Consider the following 21,724-nt stretch of genomic DNA (forward strand, 5'->3'; position numbering starts at 1 on the left):
CATATCAAGTTGCTCAAGCTCAAGATCCAAGCTGGCTACTAATCCCAAAACTACTCAAATGTAACTCATCTTGACTACTGGAGAGAATATCTCATCAAAATCAATCCCTTGTTTCTAACTGAAACCCTTGACCACTAATCGAGCTTTATACTTCACTAACTTGTCACCATCTTTCTTTAACTTGAACAACCATTTGTTTTTCACTACCTTCTTGCCTTTAGGAATTTCCACCAAGTCATAAGTCTTATTCTTGTTCAAAGAATTCATCTCTTCAACCAACTTTGCTTATCCTTATGAGACTATACTTCCTGATAACTTTCTGGCTCCCCCTCTTTAGTGACCATATTATACTCAGAAATGGGGTATCTAGTCGATGGATGACGCTCTTTAGTAGACCTTCTTACCTAAGGTTCTACTATCTCTGGTGGAGGAGACTGCTCCCCTTGCTTAACACCATTTGTATTTGTCACATCATCACCATCAACACTTGTTGGCTCATCAGCATCAAATTTGGTTGGTTGATCACCATAATTATCATCTTGTACATTTTCCCTATTTGTGGCATTATCTGAGGAAGAAGATGTAGGTGTAAGATCAAGAACACCTCCAACTGTAGTCTTAGGCTTCTTAGATTTCTCAAAGTTTGCCAAGTTTTCATTCTCATGAAAAATTACATCTCGACTTCTGATCATTTTCTTTTCCTTAGGATCCCATAACTTGTAGCCAAATTTTGCATCTCCATATCCAACAAATATACTAGGAGTGGATTTGCTATCAAGTTTCGATCTTTGTTCCTTAGGCACATATACAAATGCCTTGCACTCAAATACCTTCAAGTGAGAGTAAGAAACATCTTTTCCTGTCTATACTCTTTCTGGATTATCAAAATCCAAAGGAACTAATGGAGATCTATTAATTAGGTAGCATGTAGTCACAACAACATCACCCCAAAATGACTTAGGCAGATTAGCCATTCTTAACATACATTTGACCTTCTCAACAATAGTGCAGTTCATTCTCTCTGCCACACCATTTTGCTGTGGGATACCAGGAACTGTCTTCTCATGTCTAATGCCTTTCTCGGAGCAGTTGCTCTTGAATTCATTAGATGTGTATTCACCTCCGTTATTAGTACGGAGACACTTCAAAGACTTTCCTTACACTCTTTCCACCATGGCATGAAATTTCTTGAAGTGCTCAAATACCTGGTCTTTTGTTTTCAAAACATAAACCCATACCTTTCATGAAGCGTCATCAATAAATGTAACAAAATATTTATTGCCACCTAAAGTCTCAACATCAATGGGACCACATACATCGGAATAAACAAGATCTAATACATTGGGTTTTCTAGTAGAAGGTATATTAAATGAAATTCTATGTTCTTTACCAAATAAACAAAATTCACAAGGATTTAGTGACGTACCTTTGACAAAGGGAATGAGAGACTTTTTTGCCAAGATTTGCAACCTTTTTTCACTCATGTGAGCCAACCGCCTATGCCACAAGTTAGGCGAGGAATCCTCCTAAGCTGCACTAACAACATCCTTGTACAACTTTACTTGTGTCTTGTAAAGTGTACAACAAATTTTCCCTCTAGCAAACACCAATGATCCTTTGGTAAGCCTCCATTTTCCATCACAAAAATAATTGCCATAACCTTCTTTATTAAGAACATGAGTGGAAATCAAATTCAAGCAAATATCCATCCTTCAAAGTCAGGGTGTATCTAGTGTTAGCCTTAACACAAATATCACCAATTCCCACAATGTCGGCATAACTATCATTGCCCATCCTCACTCTCCTAAAGTTTCTCGCTTTGTATGAAGTGAATAACTCCTTTCTAGGAGTGACATGGTAGGAAGCAGCTGAATCAATCACCCATTCAACATAAGGATCTGACACTGTACAACAATCATCTTGTCCTATGGAAATGACCACATCTTCCAACACTATAATAGTAGCAGTATTCTCATCATCCGCCTTAATCTGATTTTTGTCCTCTTTCTGTTTGTTCTTCCAATCCTTGTAGTTTCTTTTTATGTGACATTCTTTATCACAGTAGAAACACTTGAATTTTCCTTTCGACTCTGACCGACTTCTGGATTTACCTCGCCCTTTATAATTTCTACTCTTACTTCTCCCCTGTTCTCTGTGACAAGAGCCTGTGCAATATCCTTACCCATATCCTTTCTTCTAGTTTCTTCATTAAGCAAACTATCTTTAACCATGGCAAGTTGTAACACACCATTCAGAGCAGAATTACTGACACTACCAAAGTCTCTCAACTGTTAGGTAAGGAACTCAAAAGCAATAAAGTTTGCAACTCATCATCTATTACTAGCTTCGTTGTAACCATTTGATTAGCCAAGTCTTGGAGCTCACTAAGGTGCTCGGCAATGGACTTACCCTCCTTAAGCTTCAAATTCACAAGCTTTCTAGAAACAAAAGCTTTATTTTGAGCTGTCTTTCTTTCATAAAGACTCTTCAATTTTTCCCAAAGAGCCTCTGCATTTGTTTCCTGAGACGCATGGTGAAAACACTAACATCGATCCATTGTCTAATACACCCGATAATTTTTCTATTTAATTTCTCCCAGTCTCTATCTGACATATAACTAGGCTTGGCACTATCACCCTTAATAGGGTCATCCCAATCATTATAATAAAGGACATCTTCCATCATCGGCTTCCATATTAAATAATTCGATGGTTAGAGTTTAACCATAGTATTCACACTCATATTCTCCTTTTAATCCAACACAAGACAATAAAACCTAAGCAACCAAAAGTTCTGATACCACTTGTTGGGGAAAAACTAAATCTCCTGTATGTATATATATGAATTAAAATATATAACTACCAAGCAATAGTAATATTATGGAAACAAAAAATTTTAGCAAGCACCACAAAAAACACAACCACACAAGAACTCCAAATCTTACGTGAAAAACCCTCTGATGTAAAGGGAAAAACCACAGGGCAGCTTCGAAATATCCACTATGAAATAGAGATTGCAACTCTCAAGTTTATGCTAAACTTGAGTCCACAATAAATTGGATATACAACAAATAAATCTCAGGAAGTAAATATAATCTCACCACAAAACCCATAGCAAAATCTTCTTTTGAATACACCAACTCTCCATGGTTGTAGCACTCAAAAACTCCAAGAGAATTCCACAAATTTATCTTCCTTGTGTGTAACTTGAGTAAAGAAAAATATCTCATTTTTCTTTTTCACACTTTCACTGTGTATTTCTCTATTTCTTTGTTCAGACTGCACCTCAAAATGGCCGAATATCTCTGTGTTTTTTGCTCACTCTGTGGAACTCACACAATACTTCAGCTCTCTCTCTCTCTCTCTCTCTCTCAGTGTGTTTCTTCTCACACTCTTAGGTCGAATGGCCTTTGCTTCTTTCTTTTCTTCGTTTTCTTTTCTTTCAGCGTGTCCCACATGCCTTGCATCACTTCTCATTAAGAGAAGTCAGACCTCTCCCAAGCTTTGGTCATTTCTCAAAAAATGAGAAAGCTAGCTTTGAAGACTTTTGGAACAAGCTTACAAATGAGCTTTGACAAATGTGTGTGTTGGAGTCCAAGGGTGTCACGTGCACCCAACAGAAGCAACCATTGATGACCTCCAACTTGCTTTCAAGCAAAACCAGCTCACCTCGAGACAACTCGTTGAGTTTTACATTGGAGAAATCCGGGAACTCAACTCAGTCCTTAAAGGGGTCATAGAGGTTAACCTAGATGCTCCATATGAAGCTGGTAAGGCAGACCACGAGCGCAATGCTAAGGCACCCAGATCACTATCTGGGTTGCATGGTATTCCGATTTTGATCAAGGATACTATTGGAACAAAGGAAAAGCTGAATACCACGGCTGGCTCGTTTGCACTGCTTGGTTCAGTTGTGCCTAGGGATGCTGGTGTGGCAACCAAATTGAGAAATGCTGAGGCTATCATATTGGGGAAGGCTAGCTTGAGCCAGTGGGCTAGTTTTAGGTCACTTGAAGCACCTAATGGTTTTAGTGCTAATGGCGGTCAGGGAAAAGTAAGTTAATTTTATGTGCTTGCCAATAATTTATATGTAAGTATTATGAGATAAGAATTAGTGAATTAGTTCAGCCATACTAGAACTCCTAACACTTTAAATTAGACGTTCAAATTTTGTTCATTTTCTGATTAACAAATTCGAGTTTTTGAAAATTGCTTGACTAACTTATTCTTCCCCATATATATAGAAAACAATCATGATTACTTTTTCATTTTTTTTATCATATTACAATCTTTATTTATACTTAATAACTAAATTATAGTTGGAATTATATTATTCGAGTTTTATAGATTATAATTTCTCAAAAAAAAAAAAAAAAAAAGGGTTTTATAGATTATATAGATGTGACAATTTTCATTTATGAACTTAACAAAATTGGATTTATCAATCTTGTATTGTAAAGTGTATATAATGTTTATTATGAAATTTACTATTTTAATTTTTATTACCCCTAAATTAAAAAGAGTAGTTAGATATCTTACAAATTTGTTTACAAACTTACACAATTCAATCTCAAGTTGATATAATTATAATATTAGATATACTTTAGTCGAAATGATCATACTTACAAGCCTGTTTCCTAACACATTATTATGTTTCAACTAAGCTCATTTTGCAAGCAAGCTTAAATGGAATTGGTTTGTTTGCGAAATAAATGAATATAAAGTAAATATTTCTTGAGCCAAACCTGAATTATTTATAAAACATATATATCATTTCATTTACAACGTAATGGTTCTATTCTCAATTTTAGCATCTAATTTTCAACGGACATCTATAAAAACTAACATTAAAAAAAGGGGAAAAATCAGAGTAGAAAAATATCGAAGTTAAGATGCTGAAACTCAAGTAAACTTAAATATTAGCTGGGCAAAAAAAAAAAAAAAAAAAAAAAAAAAAAAAAAAAAAAAAAAAAAAAAAAATTGACAAAGTGAGCTAATAGGAAACACTAACAAACTATATATATACTTTTATTAAAAAAAAAAAAAAACTATATATACTTAATGTGACCAAGACCTAATGTTTTGCTATAGCATGCAGAACCCTTACGTTTTATCAGATAATATAATGTGAGTGTTTTTTAAAATTAAAGTGGTTATGTAAAACAAAAACAAAAAAATAGATTTTTATACTAAAATAATAAAAAATATTTGCACAAACAGATACAAATGATCTAATGTGTTACCAATGAAAGAATTTCCATAAATAAAAACGTTTTTTGCTCCAAAAGGATTGCCTTTGAATATGGGAAAAATGGAACGAAGTTACCAATGAAAGAATAAAAACAAAATAAGGGAAAAATGGAATGAAGTTACCAATGAAAGAATTTCCACAAGTTATGCTTTGCTCCAAAAAGATTGTCTTTGAATACGCAACAGCTCCCCGACAACGACGCCAAAATTGCTTGCTCACTCCCAAGTGCAGGATATCGTGGCAATATAGTTCTTAGAGTACCGAGGTTGAACCACAAGGAGCACGATAATTCAAAGACAATATAATTTTAAAAAAAAATAGGTGAAGAAAACAAGTACTTTTGCTTGGTGATTGTTAACAAGAATAATAATAAATTTGATTTAAATCAATAATGTAAATACCAGGGTGTCGGGGTGCTTCCCTATATCGATATGAAATTTTTTGTGATCTAAGAAAATATATATTTCATAATTGATTGTTCTTATACAATTAAAAACTTATGATTCGGTTGAACTGAGACAATTTCAGAACGCATGATAACCTAGATTAATAACGTGGTTAGAATAGTTTTCAGAAAAATCCATTCACTTTAAAACGTGATTTCTATTTGAAACTATTAGAAATTCATCTAAATAATAAGAAAAACAGGATTGAACTTATTGAAAGCATGGAAGAACTAAGACATAAAAAAAAAATAATAATAAAAAAAAAATAAAAAAAATCTAATTGAAAGAATCACATTGAATATTCATACTGTATAAAAGAAACATAACCTCTAACCCTAACAAAGAGTTTAGGCTGCCATTAGAGAAAGGAAAATACAAGGTTTTTTCTCCAAAATTCATTCTGCTCAGCCTCCATTCATAACCCTCACATCAAAGTTTCCAAAAAAAAAACTTTTACTATTTTAATTTTCATCTAGATTTACAGCAGTAAATTGTGAGTTAATTTTAGCCTTCAAAAATTGTGAATTTCGAAAAACTCAAAACTAAAAAGTTGTAGATATTTAAGTCATGGTTCCAGCCCATCTGGCCTTGTGTCAATTGGATTTTTGAGGAGAGAGATACACCCAAAATACAAATCAGTGCTCAAATTTGATTTTTCATTTTCAGATTCTACCTTTTTGATTTCTTTCCTTATTTGAAGCTTCCTAACATGGTAGACAACCCAAGCACTCCAGCTGCACCTCCTTAGACATTTAATAGCCTTCAATTTCCATACAATGCAATTGGTGTGACCCAATGCGTGAATTGGGCATTGATGGGCTCCAATCGAAATGTCCTCCTCACTGCACTGCGGTTCAGGAGAGCCAATTCTGGTTATGGACAAGTCTCATGCAAGTTCACCCCTTGCAAGTGATTCATTTCTTGGCATAATAGAATTTATATGTGGACAGCTTCAGCTTGGGTTTATGTGGTTATATTATTTGTGGGTGTATACGTTTTATATTATTATTATTATTTTTCTTTCTGTAATCGTGCTTCTTTGAACCGGTAAATTCTTGATGTTCTGAGTAGTCAAGGTTTTTTTTTTTTTTTTCATAGTTTTTATTAATTAATAGAGGAATAAAGTTTTAGAAAGCTATATATCATGTTTGAGATGGGGGAAATAGTAAATGCTTCGTGATAGAAAGCCATGGTGGATCCCCACTATATGTCTATATGGTACAATTTTGAAAGAGATTTTATCTTAATAAATCTATAATAATATTTATTTGTATGTTTTTAATTTAAGATGGTGATTAAAGATCCTCCAGATGATCCAACTCTTTTCTTTTTAATCCAAACTCTCGAAAAATTTTGTCTGTCCAACATATTTCCGTTCAAAATATAACACAATTTCTATCTTCATATTTAATTTTGAATAATGCTAGAGATACAAACTATTTTAAATTTTTTTTTTTACAAACTGCTGATGTGGTGAGTAACTATTGGTAAATAAAAAAAGTGATATTAATAATGGGTCTAGATGAAAACCAATAAAAAGTTAGCCACATCAACATTTTGTAAAAATATTATAAAATAATTTATAACTGTAACATTATTTTTTAATTTTAGAGTCATATTAACGAATGCCTTTAAAACATTTGTTAATTTATTATTGGTTAACTTTTTCCTTATTTTTAAAATACACACGTATATTTCAAACAAACCTTTCGAAACCCCATCACGACATCATCACCAGCCTTTCTTCTTTTGACCAAGGAAATAACAAGCATACCAAATTACCAATAAGGTTACAAATAAAGAGGCCGATGACCCTAAATTAACCACGTTAATGCCCTCCTCATTTAAAGAAGAAAAGAAAAGAAATAACCAATTAGTCAAAATCCCTTATTGATCTTGCTAATTTATTTGGCTTATTTGAATGGTTGCTGAATTTTATTAATTATTATGCTCAACTAATTTATTTGAGGTACATTGAATTTGCACAATAAGCCAAGAAGAAAATAATTACGTTAGGTGTCGTTGTATTGATGGGTCCTTTTTCGCATACAATTCTTACAAATCCCACTTAAAAAAAAATCACAATTAGCAATTGTCTATAGACTATAGAGAACCTCTTTGATGTGATAGCTCGAGTATATTCATTAAGATTGTATCTTTATGAGGTTCTTGTATGCATTGTTGAAAGAAACTTAAAAGGTGACATATTCTTAATGCCTAGCCTAATAAAAAGATTTTGAATTATACAATGATTGGTGGTGGGATTAGAAATTTGGAGCTTACACAAATTTGGGGTAACATACAACATTTACCCTTGTAATTTTATTTATTTTTTATTTTTATTGAATGTCATTAACTATAATACATGTGCAAGTGAAGTTGCACACCAAATAATAATGAGAAGAGTGAGTGGTTAATTAATATAATATAATTTGGCTCATGAGCTTAACCTTTTGGATTAAGTTATATCCTTGTATATTATATTAACTAGTGTATAGCCTCATGTATATGCACGGATATAATTAAAAATAATTACAATTATACGGTTCAAGTTATATAAGGAATTAGCTTACACTTTTTTTTTAAACTATATATTTCTAAAATAAGTAATGGTTTCTCATTTTATATATAAAATTTAATATTTAATTGGTTTTAGACTCTTTGGTTTTTGTACCAAATAATTCACTTCCCACAAAAATTAAAAACTTAGATAGAGACGTAGCGGAAAATTGGACTTTAATTGAAATCCAATTTAGAATTTAATTGGATTTGAACTCTTCGATTTTTATACTCAACTAGTATATAGCCATATATTATTAATCATGAGTTTATTTATGTTTAAAAGGCTCAGTTAAGTCTAAATTCATATTATTAATCAAAAAATTTCATTAACAAAACTTAGCAGTATATATATTTTATATTAATAAACTTGTATATATTGTATCTTGGTATTACCGCACGGGAATGGTTAATTATAGTGATACTATTGGTCAATTTCTTTTTTGTCTTTTTGGGTTTATCACAAGGAGGATAGAATTAGATAAAACAATAAAAATATATATTGCATTTTATTATTTAAGTGATGCTATTGGACATTTTTAAAGCAAACTAAATGTAAAACTTAAACCAATGGGAAACAAACTATTTTCCCTAAGTTAATTTTTTCAATCCTCATAAATATTTAGATTCATGATTTTTTTTAAATTTGTACTTTCATCAAGCCACTAAACTGCATGATGAAAAAGAAACAGGAATAATAATGAAGTCTATATTGTCATCAATCAAATACAATTAGTTCATATTAATCTTCTCCAAAAATTGATAAATCCATCAACTCCTTTGGCTTTGGAACTGAACAATGTAGTCAGTGAACCATCCAAAACCCCATGAACCATGGCTACTCCTACCCTTTTTCTTGCCAGCAAACTCAAAGCAGAGTCTCTAGCAAATGCAAAACTCAAATCTCTGGCTACCCAAAACCAATTAACCCAAATACTCTAAACAAAAGCAAACCAAATGTGACACAAATATCCTAAACAAAGAAGTGATAAATCTACAATAGCACATGAGAATAAAAATATCATTGAAAACACAAAACATGGTAGGTTTATTTGAAGTAAACAGCAAGAAATCTGAATGTCTAATAAAACCAAATTGAAGTTTAATAACACTAAAATAATTCTATGTCCTATTTCATATATAAGTACTCAATAAGGGATAGTAAAATAGGGGAATAGTGTAAAGAGAGACTACAAAAAAAAGTCAAAAATAGTCATTAAAAGGAAGTTGATAAAAGTTTCTAATTTCGACAGCAAGAATCAAGATTAATTACACAAAGGTTCCTCAAATTTATTAGGCTTTACTCCAAAATTATAGAAAGAGATATATAAGAATATCCGCACACCCAAGTTATGGAATTCATGAAACTTTCCACCGATTATTATGTAATCATCTATTCATAAAATAAATAAATAAAAGTAAATCATCTATAAGTACTCAAGACATACACAATAAAAACAAATGAATAAACAAAATAAGCAAAGAAAACAACAACAATAGAAAACTAAATACTTCTGTCAAAAATGAAAAAGACAAAAAGAAGAAAAAACCTTCCCTATTTTTTATTTTTTTATAAACTTCCTTCTTTTAGGAGATTGTAAAATCCCTCTTTATCTATGTTTATGCATGAAATATATTCAAATGAAACATAATGAGGAAAATACAAAACACCTCTTCACCATTATAGGATTCTTACTGTAACTCCCCAATTTACATTGCAAAGAGGAAAATTCATTCCAAGAATACAAAGTCAAACAAAAAATATATCATGAGGTAAGGGGAGAGAAAAAAAGAGATCCCTTAAAGCCAATCCTTATTTTGTACTTGCACTGATTGAAACTAAAAATTGGTCCCTCAAGATCAAATGTCCAAGCCTATGTAAGTGCAAAGGAAGTGGCTATGGTAGGCCTATCCAAGTCTTCCATTATAGAATTTTCTCAATACCAATCATTAAAAGATAAGAGTTGGTACCAATAGAAATCTGCATTGCCTTGCTCTTTCCTTGAGCCATGTACATTTGTTTTTCAATTTCTTGATGCTTCCTACCATTGTCCTTTTCCATCAACTCCTATTTCATTAGGATCTTGATAATATTTGCACTTTTCTCAGTTTCATCAATATTCATTTTCTTATTTGTCTCTACCTCTTTTTCAACTACTCTCTGGCTCTAAGTAGCAATTAAGACCTAGCAAAATAAAAATAAAATATTCATAAAAAATAGCATTAGCATAAAACATAAAATGATGCATTGAGTTGCACTATAAAACTCAAAGGATTATTATATCATAAATTATCCAATTTGTAGGTCACTAATTGGGTGCAAGTGCAAACACATGCATATCAAGAATTGGGTATAAGGTTGTAACATTGAATGCTCATAGGAAACCAATACTAAATTGGATCAAAACATAGTTTTAATGTTATCCATTTAAAAACAGTTAATTTGTTAATAAAGTGCATATGGACTGTGACCATTGTTCTAAGAAAATAACTTAGAAATAGATGGACTGTGGATGAGATTTTTGAAGACTTTTCTTAAAGACACCATCTCTAGGTAAATGGTAAAATTTATATATATTTGACCAATAACATCCCAAAACAATAAAGGAAGATATCCTTCTACTTCACTCTTGTAGACAACATCCATCCCATATAGCATCTTGCCAAAGACAACATGGTATTCCATCCAACCTTTGGAAACAAAAAGCAGGCATGTACGAAAGGCAAAAAAAAAAAAAGGGTCCTAGTTATGGACACAGCCAGCAAATGTCACCATATTATAGTTTACATTTACTGTCAAGGTGCACATATGTTGTGAATTTAGAATATGGACACTCAAAGTCATGTAATGAGTCTACCCACACCTAAATATGAAGAAACATCTTGATGTACCTTAACTGAGTACCACACTACTTATTTAATATGAAAAACAACTTAAACATGAGGTTATATGCAACAACAACATGACTTTATATGCAAAATTCAGTGAAATTAAGATGAGTGCACAAATTTTCAAAAATAATTCAACAAAACAAATTATTCAACAACATGAGTGATAAAAACTAACAACAAAAATAGAGACTAAGATACCCAAACTTGCAATAAATATTTAGGTATTTTGGTTTCGTCACACATTCAAGCATTTATTCAAATACAAAAACAATATATATATATATATATATATATATTGTTTTTTAGGATAGAGAAACGAAATAGTGCCCTTTTAAAAAAATAAAACCCCTTAATTGTCAGTCTTCCAAGGAGAGAGAGAGATTGGCATTAAGAAAATAGACATATTTGCATATTCCTCTCTCTTGAAATCATACTAACCTGCCCCACTTAAAAAAATAGGGGATATATTGTATGGGTTTTTCTTTAGAAGAAATTGATTCGAGTAGCAATTGAATATAAACACAGCATACACAATAAGAGAAGAAGAAGTTTGTTTGGCAAAGACATTGCTCTATTTTGACTTTGGAGTTATGATGGTTATGAAAAAGGGTAAGAAAGTGATATCTTTTGCTATCTCCAAGAGTTCTAGTACCTGAAAACATTTGAATTGTGGGTTGAAGATATTTCATGGGTGCCTAAAACAATGTCAATAAATAATAAAATAGTAACATTTGCGCAATAAAAAACTATGATATCCAAAAGTTAGAACTAAACAAAAAGCACGAAAAATTTTTCGAACAAAAAAAAATAAAGAAAGAGATATAGAGAGAAAGAGACTAATTTGTCTTCTTTGTTAACTTCAAAGTTCAACCAAAGCCTCTCCCTATTGCCTATACCTACTTTGTCTACAATATTTTTTCTTGCTCTTCTCTCTTGCTGCCTTGTGACGTCACTTGACAGTGAAAAGGAAATCTAATATAAACTAATCAAATCTAACCCAAAAGCCTAAATCATATTTAACTCCAGCAGTCTAACAGTAGCAGTAAGGCTGAAGACTGTGGTAAGACAATCTCACAATGGCGGTTCCTAACCTTTTGATTTAGTAATCTTCTTTCAAAATACCCACCATCTTATCTGATAAAGATCTTTGTGAATTCGTGCTTTGACAAAAGGACGGAAAAAACATATTGAAAAATATGTTTATTTGAGGAAGAAAATAGGTAGTTTTAATGGCAGTTAGCTTTGGATGAATGGGTTTAACGTTTGTGTGAGATTTAGCATCTGGCTTTAATTTTTTAGACGTGTTTGTTTCATACGGTATAACCTTTCACTTTTTAACTTAAACATTGTATAGTTTTAAATGGGCTTTTTTTCTATATGTCAGAACAGCTATAATGATGAGGCCTTGTGATCATGATGAAGATGCAACAACCAACAACCTATTATTGACATAGCATGTCAATTAATAAATCAACCAAATGATTAAACATACTAAGGACACATAAACAAAAAATCAGAACTCTCACTAAAGTGTTTGACTTCCTAAGACAATGTAGCTCAAGTCATAGCAAACCCTGAAATGTAATTGATGGGGGAAAAAAATTCAACCTCAATCCTAAAGCCTACTTGATGTATTTTAAAACAAAATAAAATTTGGTGTATTTTTAATAGAATACAGCATTGGTTCATTAAAAGACGCATATTAAGCTATTATTATTTCTGCACATGCATAAACCCGAAAACTTCATAGCATATCCCATTTTAGAGAAGGAAAACACAACAATGCACACAAAATTTTCCATGATTAACATATCACAATGCTTAACGATATGGCATGAAGGGAGTTCTAAATAAGAGAACTTAAATAAAAGAATCCACCCATACATAAAGGCATGGAATATTCATTGATAATTGTCAGGTGGAATGTTCATTGTCAATTTCTACTTTGCTATTCATTTCGAAGTTTTATACTAAAATTCAATTTAGTTTCACGGTGCCTGCTCTTAGATTCATAATTAATTCAATCTGATATTAATGGCCATTTATAAATGGCAATAGAACTTTAAAAAAAAAAAATTAACTATATTAAAATCATATACCACTAAAAACTATTGTATACCTGTTTTTTTGTCATATATCCACCAGTTTCAAAACTGGGCAAAGTTGTACAATAAGGAATCACTCCATGAGAATGTGCACATATTTAGACTTTTTGAGGAGAAGCACTAATATTAAAAATTAGATTCACTACTTCTAAGAGGCATCTAAAATATTAATTAATCTTCATGTTGATCATAGCAATATACCATTAAATAAATATATTGAAGAAAATTCAAATAAAATATATGCAAAGAAACATCTAGTAGAAGTCCTATAAACAAATAGATTAGAATAGAATAAATCATATAAGAAATGTCTAAAACAATACGTACCTGTTTAGGTTCAGATTGTTGTAAAGAGAGAAGCAGCATCCAGCAAAGAAGACATGGTTGGCAGCATAGTATGCAGATTGTAAAATCAATCACAGAATAGCCCAGAACCATTTTAATCCTAATATTTAAAACAAAAACAAATAGAAAAAAAAATCCAAACCCAAATACCTACATGAAAAAAAATAAATTCCAAATACCTAAAAATAAAACCAATCCAACCAAATATCCAAACATAAAGTATATTTAACTTTCAATTAAAAAAAAATTACCGGTGATGGTTCCAATAAAGTAGAAACTATACCTGGTAGTACTGCTTCTACTCAGACTTGGATTGCTTCCAAGGATTTCCCTTTCCACCTACAAACCCTGAAAAAGAAAAGCTTAGAAAGAACCCAACTCATCTCTGTAGAGAAAGGAATTGACATTGACAGATATAAATCCAAAATACTTGAAATCAAAAAATACGAATAACCAGAAAATATTAAATAAGAACAATCACAGCTGAAAAGCATTCATCATTGATCCCTGGTAAATTAAACAAAAACACCCTCATAATTCACCACTATTTACATTAATACCACTCAAAGCACAAACGGTTACTGTAAAGTCAAACTTAAAACTCAAAAACTCACCGTATTGGGAGACTTGAAAGACGATGACCCATCAACGACATCGTCGGAGGCACCCAAAGAAAGTGACATCTGTATCAGACCAGACTCGCCGGCTCCGACGCCGGCATCGCGAGACATGAAGAGTTGCTGCTAGAGCATGATGGCAGCGGCGGTAGCTGTGGCGGAGGACTTAGTAGCATCGAAAATCTGGTGGTTATGGAGCTTGGAAGCAAGGGTGGAAGAGTCATGGTCGAACTGGTAAGGAACATTGTTGTCAGGGTTAGACGGTGGCGTTTCACCGGAGAGGTCTCTAGGCTTGAGGTCCCACGGGGTTTTGGGGTTGAGGTCAGGCTAAGAACATGAAGGCTCCAAGAAGTCATCGTGGGTGTTGTTGGGGTCGAAGTATGAGTTCTGGAGGTGTTGAATCTGAGAGTTTTGGATCTGTGGGGAGCTGTATTTCTAATTTGCGTTTGATTATTGTAGAAGGGGAGGTGGACCAGGCGTGTCTGATATCAAAAGGTTTTATTTAGCCAAAAAAAAAAAAAAATAGCACAACATTTAATGTAAAACACAGATTTCTAGAAGGGAGGTGGACCTAGCGTTTTATTTAGGAAAAAAAAGAGAGGAGGATAGCGTCTCATAAGAGTGGAGTAAAATTGGATTCCAATTTCAAATTTGAATTGAATAATTAGAAGGATAAATTTAGACACATGGCACAAAATTAGAACTCTAATTAGGAATTCTAATTTGAGTTTTGCTTCACCTATTATTATATATATATAGATAATTCACTTGGTACAAAATTAAAAATTAAATAGAACACATGACACAAAATTAAGAATCTAATTAAAATTTAATTGGATTTTTTCTAAACTTAGAAAATTAATATATATATATATATATATTATTAAATCAGAGGCTTTCAAGATATTATCTACTCAACAAACGCTAAAACCTGACCAGGCAAGAAATTAATCTAAAAATTATGGCCATTGGACACCCAAAAGATCACCCTGTTTATGTTAAATTAAAATAGTGAAAATAGTGATAGCGAAGAGGATGATCAGCTTTAGCAAGAAAGCAATGGACATTTTGTAAATTAAATAAGCCAAGTTTGTGTTAGTCAACTTTTGAATCCAATTGTAAACATCACAACTATTGCTTGGGTGCAATCAATTATCAGCGGCAGTCACACTTTTCTCCTTTTCCTCATTCCATGATTGCATCATGAGAATGATGTAAAATATTACTAATTGCTCTATCCGAAATATAAGTCCATTTTAAAGTCTTTTTTGGCTTGTCTATTCTTGCCTTAATATGGCCAATAAGATTTTTTTTGGGTGCTTTTTTCGGTAAGTATACATTAGACTGTCGATCAATATCTTCAGGTAATATTCAAATAACTTTGATACTGGGCTCATAAAATGTTGATCAATACCTTTAGGTAATTTTCAAATAACTTTGATACTTGGCTCTTAATATTATCTAAGAACTAAATCGTATTATCAAAGTCCTTCCAAGGGTTCCTAAAAAAAAAAGGTCCTTCCAAAGGTTTATGTGCACGTTCTAAACTTTTAATTACGATTCATTAATTCTAGCTATGAGACTCCGAAATTTGTCCTATTACTACAATGGAGGTGCCTAATTAGCATATTATATTAAGGTTTTAGGTTACAAAATTATTGTTAGAGTGGGTCACTCTAACAAAGAACTTGAGTTTAATGACATTTTTTTATGTTTCTAATAGAGACATTCAAGGTTTAAATCACATTTTTTTCAACTATCAAATTATATTTAAAAAAAAAAAACATTGAGTCACTCCAATTGCCTAGTTACAAAATTGGTCCTATTGCATGATTGGCTATTTAGCAATAATTTATATTATTAATAAAGTGATGTTAGAATAATACAAGTTTTACTACATAAATCTTACAAACCAATGTATCCATAATTATAATACAATAATTTAGATATATTTGTTTATGGGAAAAGTTAATAGATATCCTAAGGACATTGGTTTAGAAAATATTTTTAAAAACTTTTTATCAGATGAGAAAAATGTAACTGAATTTTTTGACAGTTTTTTATATTTTTCATAAAAGTAGTATTACAACTTTCTTAAAATAGTCCATTAACAAGTTAATAGGAGGGCCCTTTATTTATTAGGATTTTGTTAAAGGATGCTAGTGTATTTGTTAGTGAACCATATGAAGAATTAACTTTTATAAAAAAAGACATATAAAAAAACCAAGCAATCATTAAATTACTGATCTCCCATTCAATTACCAACATATTGTCTAAATAAGCAACAATATAAACGAAATGCATCATCTATTTTTATGATCTATTCCAACAAATTTTAGCATTCTTTAAACTAATCAGGATTAAATCATTGCAATGCTCCACTAATTTCTTTTTTAGGGAAATCATGACCAATAGGTTGACAAGAACTTTTGTAAATATGCTCTTTTCATTTCCTCCTGATCATTAGGATGGAAAGATGAGATCTTTTATTATAATCTAGGATCTAAAAGAAGATTATTTAAGTTAATACAAATTTTCTAGGAAGATAAATCTTACAATACAAGTGATTTCCTTATAAGAAATTTAGCAAAAAAAAGTTCCTGGACCTTAGAAGATAAATCATTGCTATCATTAGTGAGGCTTGATTCCTGGACCTTTTCACTATCTAACAAAAAAAAAAAAAAAAAAACCGACTTACAAATAGCAATTTTAGAGAAGACCCATAAGTTTCTTGTGTTTCTAAGAAAAATGAAAGAGACGAAGCTGAGAAAAAGTTATCAAATGAAGAAATCATTCAGTATTATTATTGCTACCATTGGTGTGGCTTGATTCCTTTCATTATTTAACCAAAAAAAAAAAAAACCGACTTACAAATAACAATTTTGGAGAAGACCTATAGGTTTCTTGTATTTCTAAGAAAGATGAAAGAAAAGAAGTTTAGAAGAAATTACCAAATGCAGAAATCGGTCAATATTATTATTGCTACAATTGGTGTGGCTTGATTCCTTTCACTATTTTTTTGTAAAAAAAACCCAACTTACAAATAGCAATTTTGGAGAATACCCATAGATTTCTTGTGTTTCTAAGAAAGGTGAAAGAAAAGAAGTTAAGAAACGATTACCAAATTAATATGAACCACTATTTATAACTAAAGGATTATGACTCTTCAATAGACACATATTCATTCAATATGCACATTTTCGGTCAATAGGCATGTGCGAGACCAGAAACATTGGGGCTCTCAAAAACGGGTTAGGCATCGGCACCTTCCCTTTTCAGGATTATGTGTGGAGTTACCACTTATTTTTTAATAAAAAAATAAGAAAAAATAAAATACAATTCACATGTCCAAAAATACCTCAAATTCATTAATTGATTATACAAATACAACTTGGTAGAATATCTTTACAAGGCTTTGGTCCTAGATACAATCTATGATCTTGGTAGAGTAATATTATAAGGCTTTGGTCCTAAATACAATCTATGTAAAAATTACTAAACTTTGATCCTAGTTACAATCTACCAAGAAAAAAAGATAAAACACTAGTCTATTATCTAAAAACCTAAGTTTGGGGGCTAGGTTATGGAATGGAAAGTTGTTAGGCACAAATTTTGCCTAGACAGAGTTTGGTCTTCTAGACTCTAAATGACCATTATATACCCATTTAAAAGATGCATGACATTACAATGACAAATTAAAATCCCTAAATTCGATATTAATTCACTCTTGGAAAATTCAAAACCTGCAATTTTTATTTAAGAAGAAAATCATTTTTGTTTAATAATAAAAAAGGTTTAGATCTGTATTTAATGAAAATACATATTAGTTTTTATTCATAAAAAATTTCATATCTATATTTAATGAAAATACATATCTGTTTTTGTTCAAAAAAAAATTTAGAAAAATTTTCAGCTGTATATTTAGTGAAAATACAGATCTGTTTTTTATTCAGAAAAATTTTAGAAAAATTTTTAGATTTGTATTTAATGAAAATACAGATCTGTTTTTGTTTTAAAAAATTTTGAGAAAAATTTTAAGATGTAGTTAATGAAAATGCAGATCTGTTTTTGATTTAGAAAAATTTTCAAATTTGTATTTAATGAAAATACAGATTTTTTTTTTTTTTTTTTTAGAAAAATTTCCAGATCTATATTTAATGAAAATACAGATATTTTTTTATTTTATTTTTCAGAAAAATTTTAGATCTATATTAATGAAAATATAGATCTGTGTTTTTTTTTTTTTTTTTTTTTTTTTTTTAAAGTTTCAGTAATCAATTGCAGATCTTAAAATTTAAAGAAAAATTAACTCAGAAGCATGTTAATCAACTAAAGAAAAATCCAATTAAACATGTGAACATGGCATATATAAATTGTGAACAAGATCATATTGACTATGAAATCAAACATATTTTCATGCAATGAACAACATAGATATCAATTAAGAAAAAGAAAAAATAAACACTAGAACGAAATTAAATACCTACTTGCATGAATGTGCCCTTCAATGGAAGAATACTTTAGAAATCAAAGAAATTTTCTCTTTTTTGAGATCTAAAATATTTTTTACTTGCAAAAAAGAAATTTTTAAAGCCAAAGTCTCCAGAACATCTTTAATGTAAGGAGGGCAAAGAAGTCAGAAAAAGAAGGGCTCTGATTTCTGATGTTTTTCCTCTATTTATAGAGGTTGGATGCTTGAAAAATAAGTTGAATAAGATCAGATACGAATTAGAATGTGCCATTATCTCCAGAAATTCGAAATAAATGGGTTTTATCCTAATTAGAGGGTTCTCGACTCAGGCCTTAAGTTTGTGCGAATCAGCACTTGCCATGTGCCGATTGGCCCTCTTGGATGCCGATCCTCTCTTCCAATTTTGGTTCGATTTGGATTCTTTTTTGAGGATTTTCTGAGTCAGGAATCGCACCTAGACGCGTTTTTAACTCATATTCTAAAATTAATCCCTTTTATCTTGATAATCAGGTATTTAAAGTAATAATTATCTGATAGATAAATATTCTAAAAAAGACTTAATTATTAACAATTTCCTTGTTATTTGATTATCCATTTTATTCCCATGCAAGCAGTCTTATTTTTGACAAAAACCAACAAACAACAACCAATCACAAAATTATTTATTTAATTTTAATTTTTTAATCAATTAGAATTAATTTAAATTAATCACACGTGATCGGTTCCACCCAAACAAAATGTATGCAGACCGTGAGAACTTGATGTGATATCTTTCAATCCGACGGTCCGATTTGGGAATCAGGCATATCGTCACGACCGTTAGAATCTCAAGATCATTTTGTTAAGTTCTAAAAGTTTAGAACAATTGGCAAGTCGTTAACACAAACTTGTCTAGATATAGTACCTAGAGTTTATAGGTATTATTAGACAATGCTCAAGGTGATTCAAGTCAAGATTCAAGAACATACAAGCTGTAGAAAGAAGAGTTTAGAAACTACCTGGTTTGACCGATCAAGAGATAGGCTTGATTGATTGAGAGTTGTATTTGCAAAATTTTAATTAAGGCCCAAACAGTAGTTCAAGCCTATTAAGGATTAGGGTTTCAGGTCTACTTCTTCTAGTATATAAAGGAAACCCTAAGCACATTTTTAAAAGGCTTTTGAGAGAGAGAAGAGTGTGCCTCTTTTGTAGATCTAGGGTTTTGTACCCAAAAGCTCTCTAGAGTCTTTATTGAGTTGTGTGATGAATCTTTTGTGAGATTTGAGAGGTGTTTACCTTCATACACACACATAGAGATATCAAAATCAAGATTCACATCAAGAACTTGATGGTTGTTTCAGTTGCTACCTAAAGAACTTAAAGAAGATCCAAAACCTTTAAGTGAAGTCTCAAAGTCACAAGTAGGAGAACTTGTGGTTGTTGTGATCAAAGAAAGAAGTAGTCCATGGACTCGAGGTAGCAATTGAATGTTAGTGGTCTAAGTTCTATTGTACAAAATTCAATTCTTTTATAGTGGATCTGTTTTACCTTGAGGATAGCTAGGTCAAATCCTCCCCAAATTTTTTACCGATTTGGTTTTCCTTGGTCATCAGATCTTTGTGTTCTTTATTTTCTTATGCTTTACATGATATGATTGTTTTGTTTTAACCTAGATCTGAATAATAAACCTAAGTATTCACTTGGTTAAATAACTATGTTAAACTACTTGTGTTTTAAGGGGTCTAAAAAAGTGGTATCAGAGCGGGTTAGCTGTTGATTTAGGTTATTATACCTAGAGTTGATCCTTGATCCCTGTTATCATGGATAATTTTAAGTGTCTTATTGTTTTTTGATTGTGATGATTTGAATTAAAAGGACACTGTTGTTTCTGTTGATCTTATTGATGCCTGTGAAACTCTTCGTAAGGAATTATTGAAATCTATGAAAATTGATAAGAAATTTAAGGAAGAGTTAAAATTGGCAATCTTGAAAAAGAGGAATTGGTTGTTAGATTAGATAAATCTAAAAAAAGAATGATTTTTTAAGAAATCAAATTTCCTCTCAAGATGAGAAGATGAAAAGCTTGGAACAAGAGTTAGTTGAATCTGAAGTTAAAATTGAAAATTTGACTAGTACCAAGCCTGCTGTTGATAACAGAAGTATTTCTGTATCTCTTAAACCTAAAACTAAGAAAGTTTATATCCCTCTTTTCAAGAGGAATAATAAAGAAAAGGCTTATTTTGCTAGGTCAGATAAAGGTAAAAGTTCTGATGTAGATGTTGGAGTTTCTAAACTTATGTCTAAACCTACTGCTAGTGTGCAAAAGAAATCTGTTTTTGTGCCTACTTGTCACCTTTGTGGTGTTGTTGGTCATTTTAGACCAAATTGTTCTTTGTTGAGGCAAAAACCAAAATCTGAGACTCGATTTATTGTTAGGAATACTGATGTTCCTAAATTTGTTCATGTTTGTCACTTTTGTGGTGTCTCCAGTCACATTGATCCTAATTGTCATAAATTGAAATTTAAGCATTCTGTGTTTCAGTCTAGGATATGTGATGATATTTCTCCTACCATAAGTCTAAATAAATTGTTTCATATTCTTTTGAAAAATTTGAGCTTGTTGGCTTGTGAAAAGAATTTGCAGGATTTCAGCCTTTCTTAGAAGATTGGTATAATCCTTCAAATACACTCTGCTTCTCATGGTTTTTTACCTACAAAGCCGAAGACTCGTGCTATATGGGTGAGAAAAGATTCTCTAAGGTGAGTGTTGCTGACTTGTCCCTAATTTAATTCTTTCAATTGTTTGTGGAGATGTTTTGTTTATGTTTTTGGTTGTTTTGTTTTTTTTAGATTGTTTTTATTAAAAAAAAAATCTAAAAACATTGAAAATTTTCAAAAAGACAAAAATATTTTATTTTGTGTCTAGTTTATTTTTCTTGAGGATTACATGAATTATGATATCTCTCTCTTGATTTAGATCTTTTTCTATGTCTCTTTCTATATGTAACTTCTTACGTAGAGTTTCTATATTGGCTAGCTTTAGGGTGTTATCATTTTGTC

General features: G+C 31.2%; 1 protein-coding gene across 5 annotated transcripts; it reads right to left on the reverse strand.

Moving 5' to 3' along the window:
* Positions 1 to 8,791: 8,791 nt before the first annotated feature.
* LOC126706255 (uncharacterized) lies at positions 8,792 to 14,791 on the reverse strand. 5 transcript variants are annotated; one of them, XM_050405596.1, is made up of 4 exons: positions 14,212 to 14,791; positions 13,881 to 13,936; positions 13,580 to 13,697; positions 8,792 to 9,193 (listed from the first exon to the last, which is right to left on the reverse strand). In XM_050405596.1, the coding sequence occupies exons 1-4, from the start codon at positions 14,326 to 14,328 to the stop codon at positions 8,993 to 8,995; spliced, it is 492 nt and encodes a 163-aa protein (XP_050261553.1). In that variant the 5' UTR covers positions 14,329 to 14,791; the 3' UTR covers positions 8,792 to 8,992. The 5 variants fall into 5 exon arrangements, 2 of the variants coding, with proteins under 2 accessions (XP_050261553.1, XP_050261555.1); XR_007648542.1 differs by lacking the exon at positions 8,792 to 9,193 and adding an exon at positions 9,908 to 10,440 and having other exon boundaries at positions 13,849 to 13,945; positions 14,212 to 14,772; XR_007648541.1 differs by lacking the exon at positions 8,792 to 9,193 and adding an exon at positions 9,908 to 10,440 and having other exon boundaries at positions 13,881 to 13,945; positions 14,212 to 14,768.
* Between the last annotated feature and the right edge of the window lie 6,933 nt (positions 14,792 to 21,724).

This window comes from Quercus robur, chromosome 11 (genome assembly GCF_932294415.1).
Source record: "Quercus robur chromosome 11, dhQueRobu3.1, whole genome shotgun sequence".
Taxonomy (NCBI): Eukaryota; Viridiplantae; Streptophyta; class Magnoliopsida; order Fagales; family Fagaceae; genus Quercus; species Quercus robur.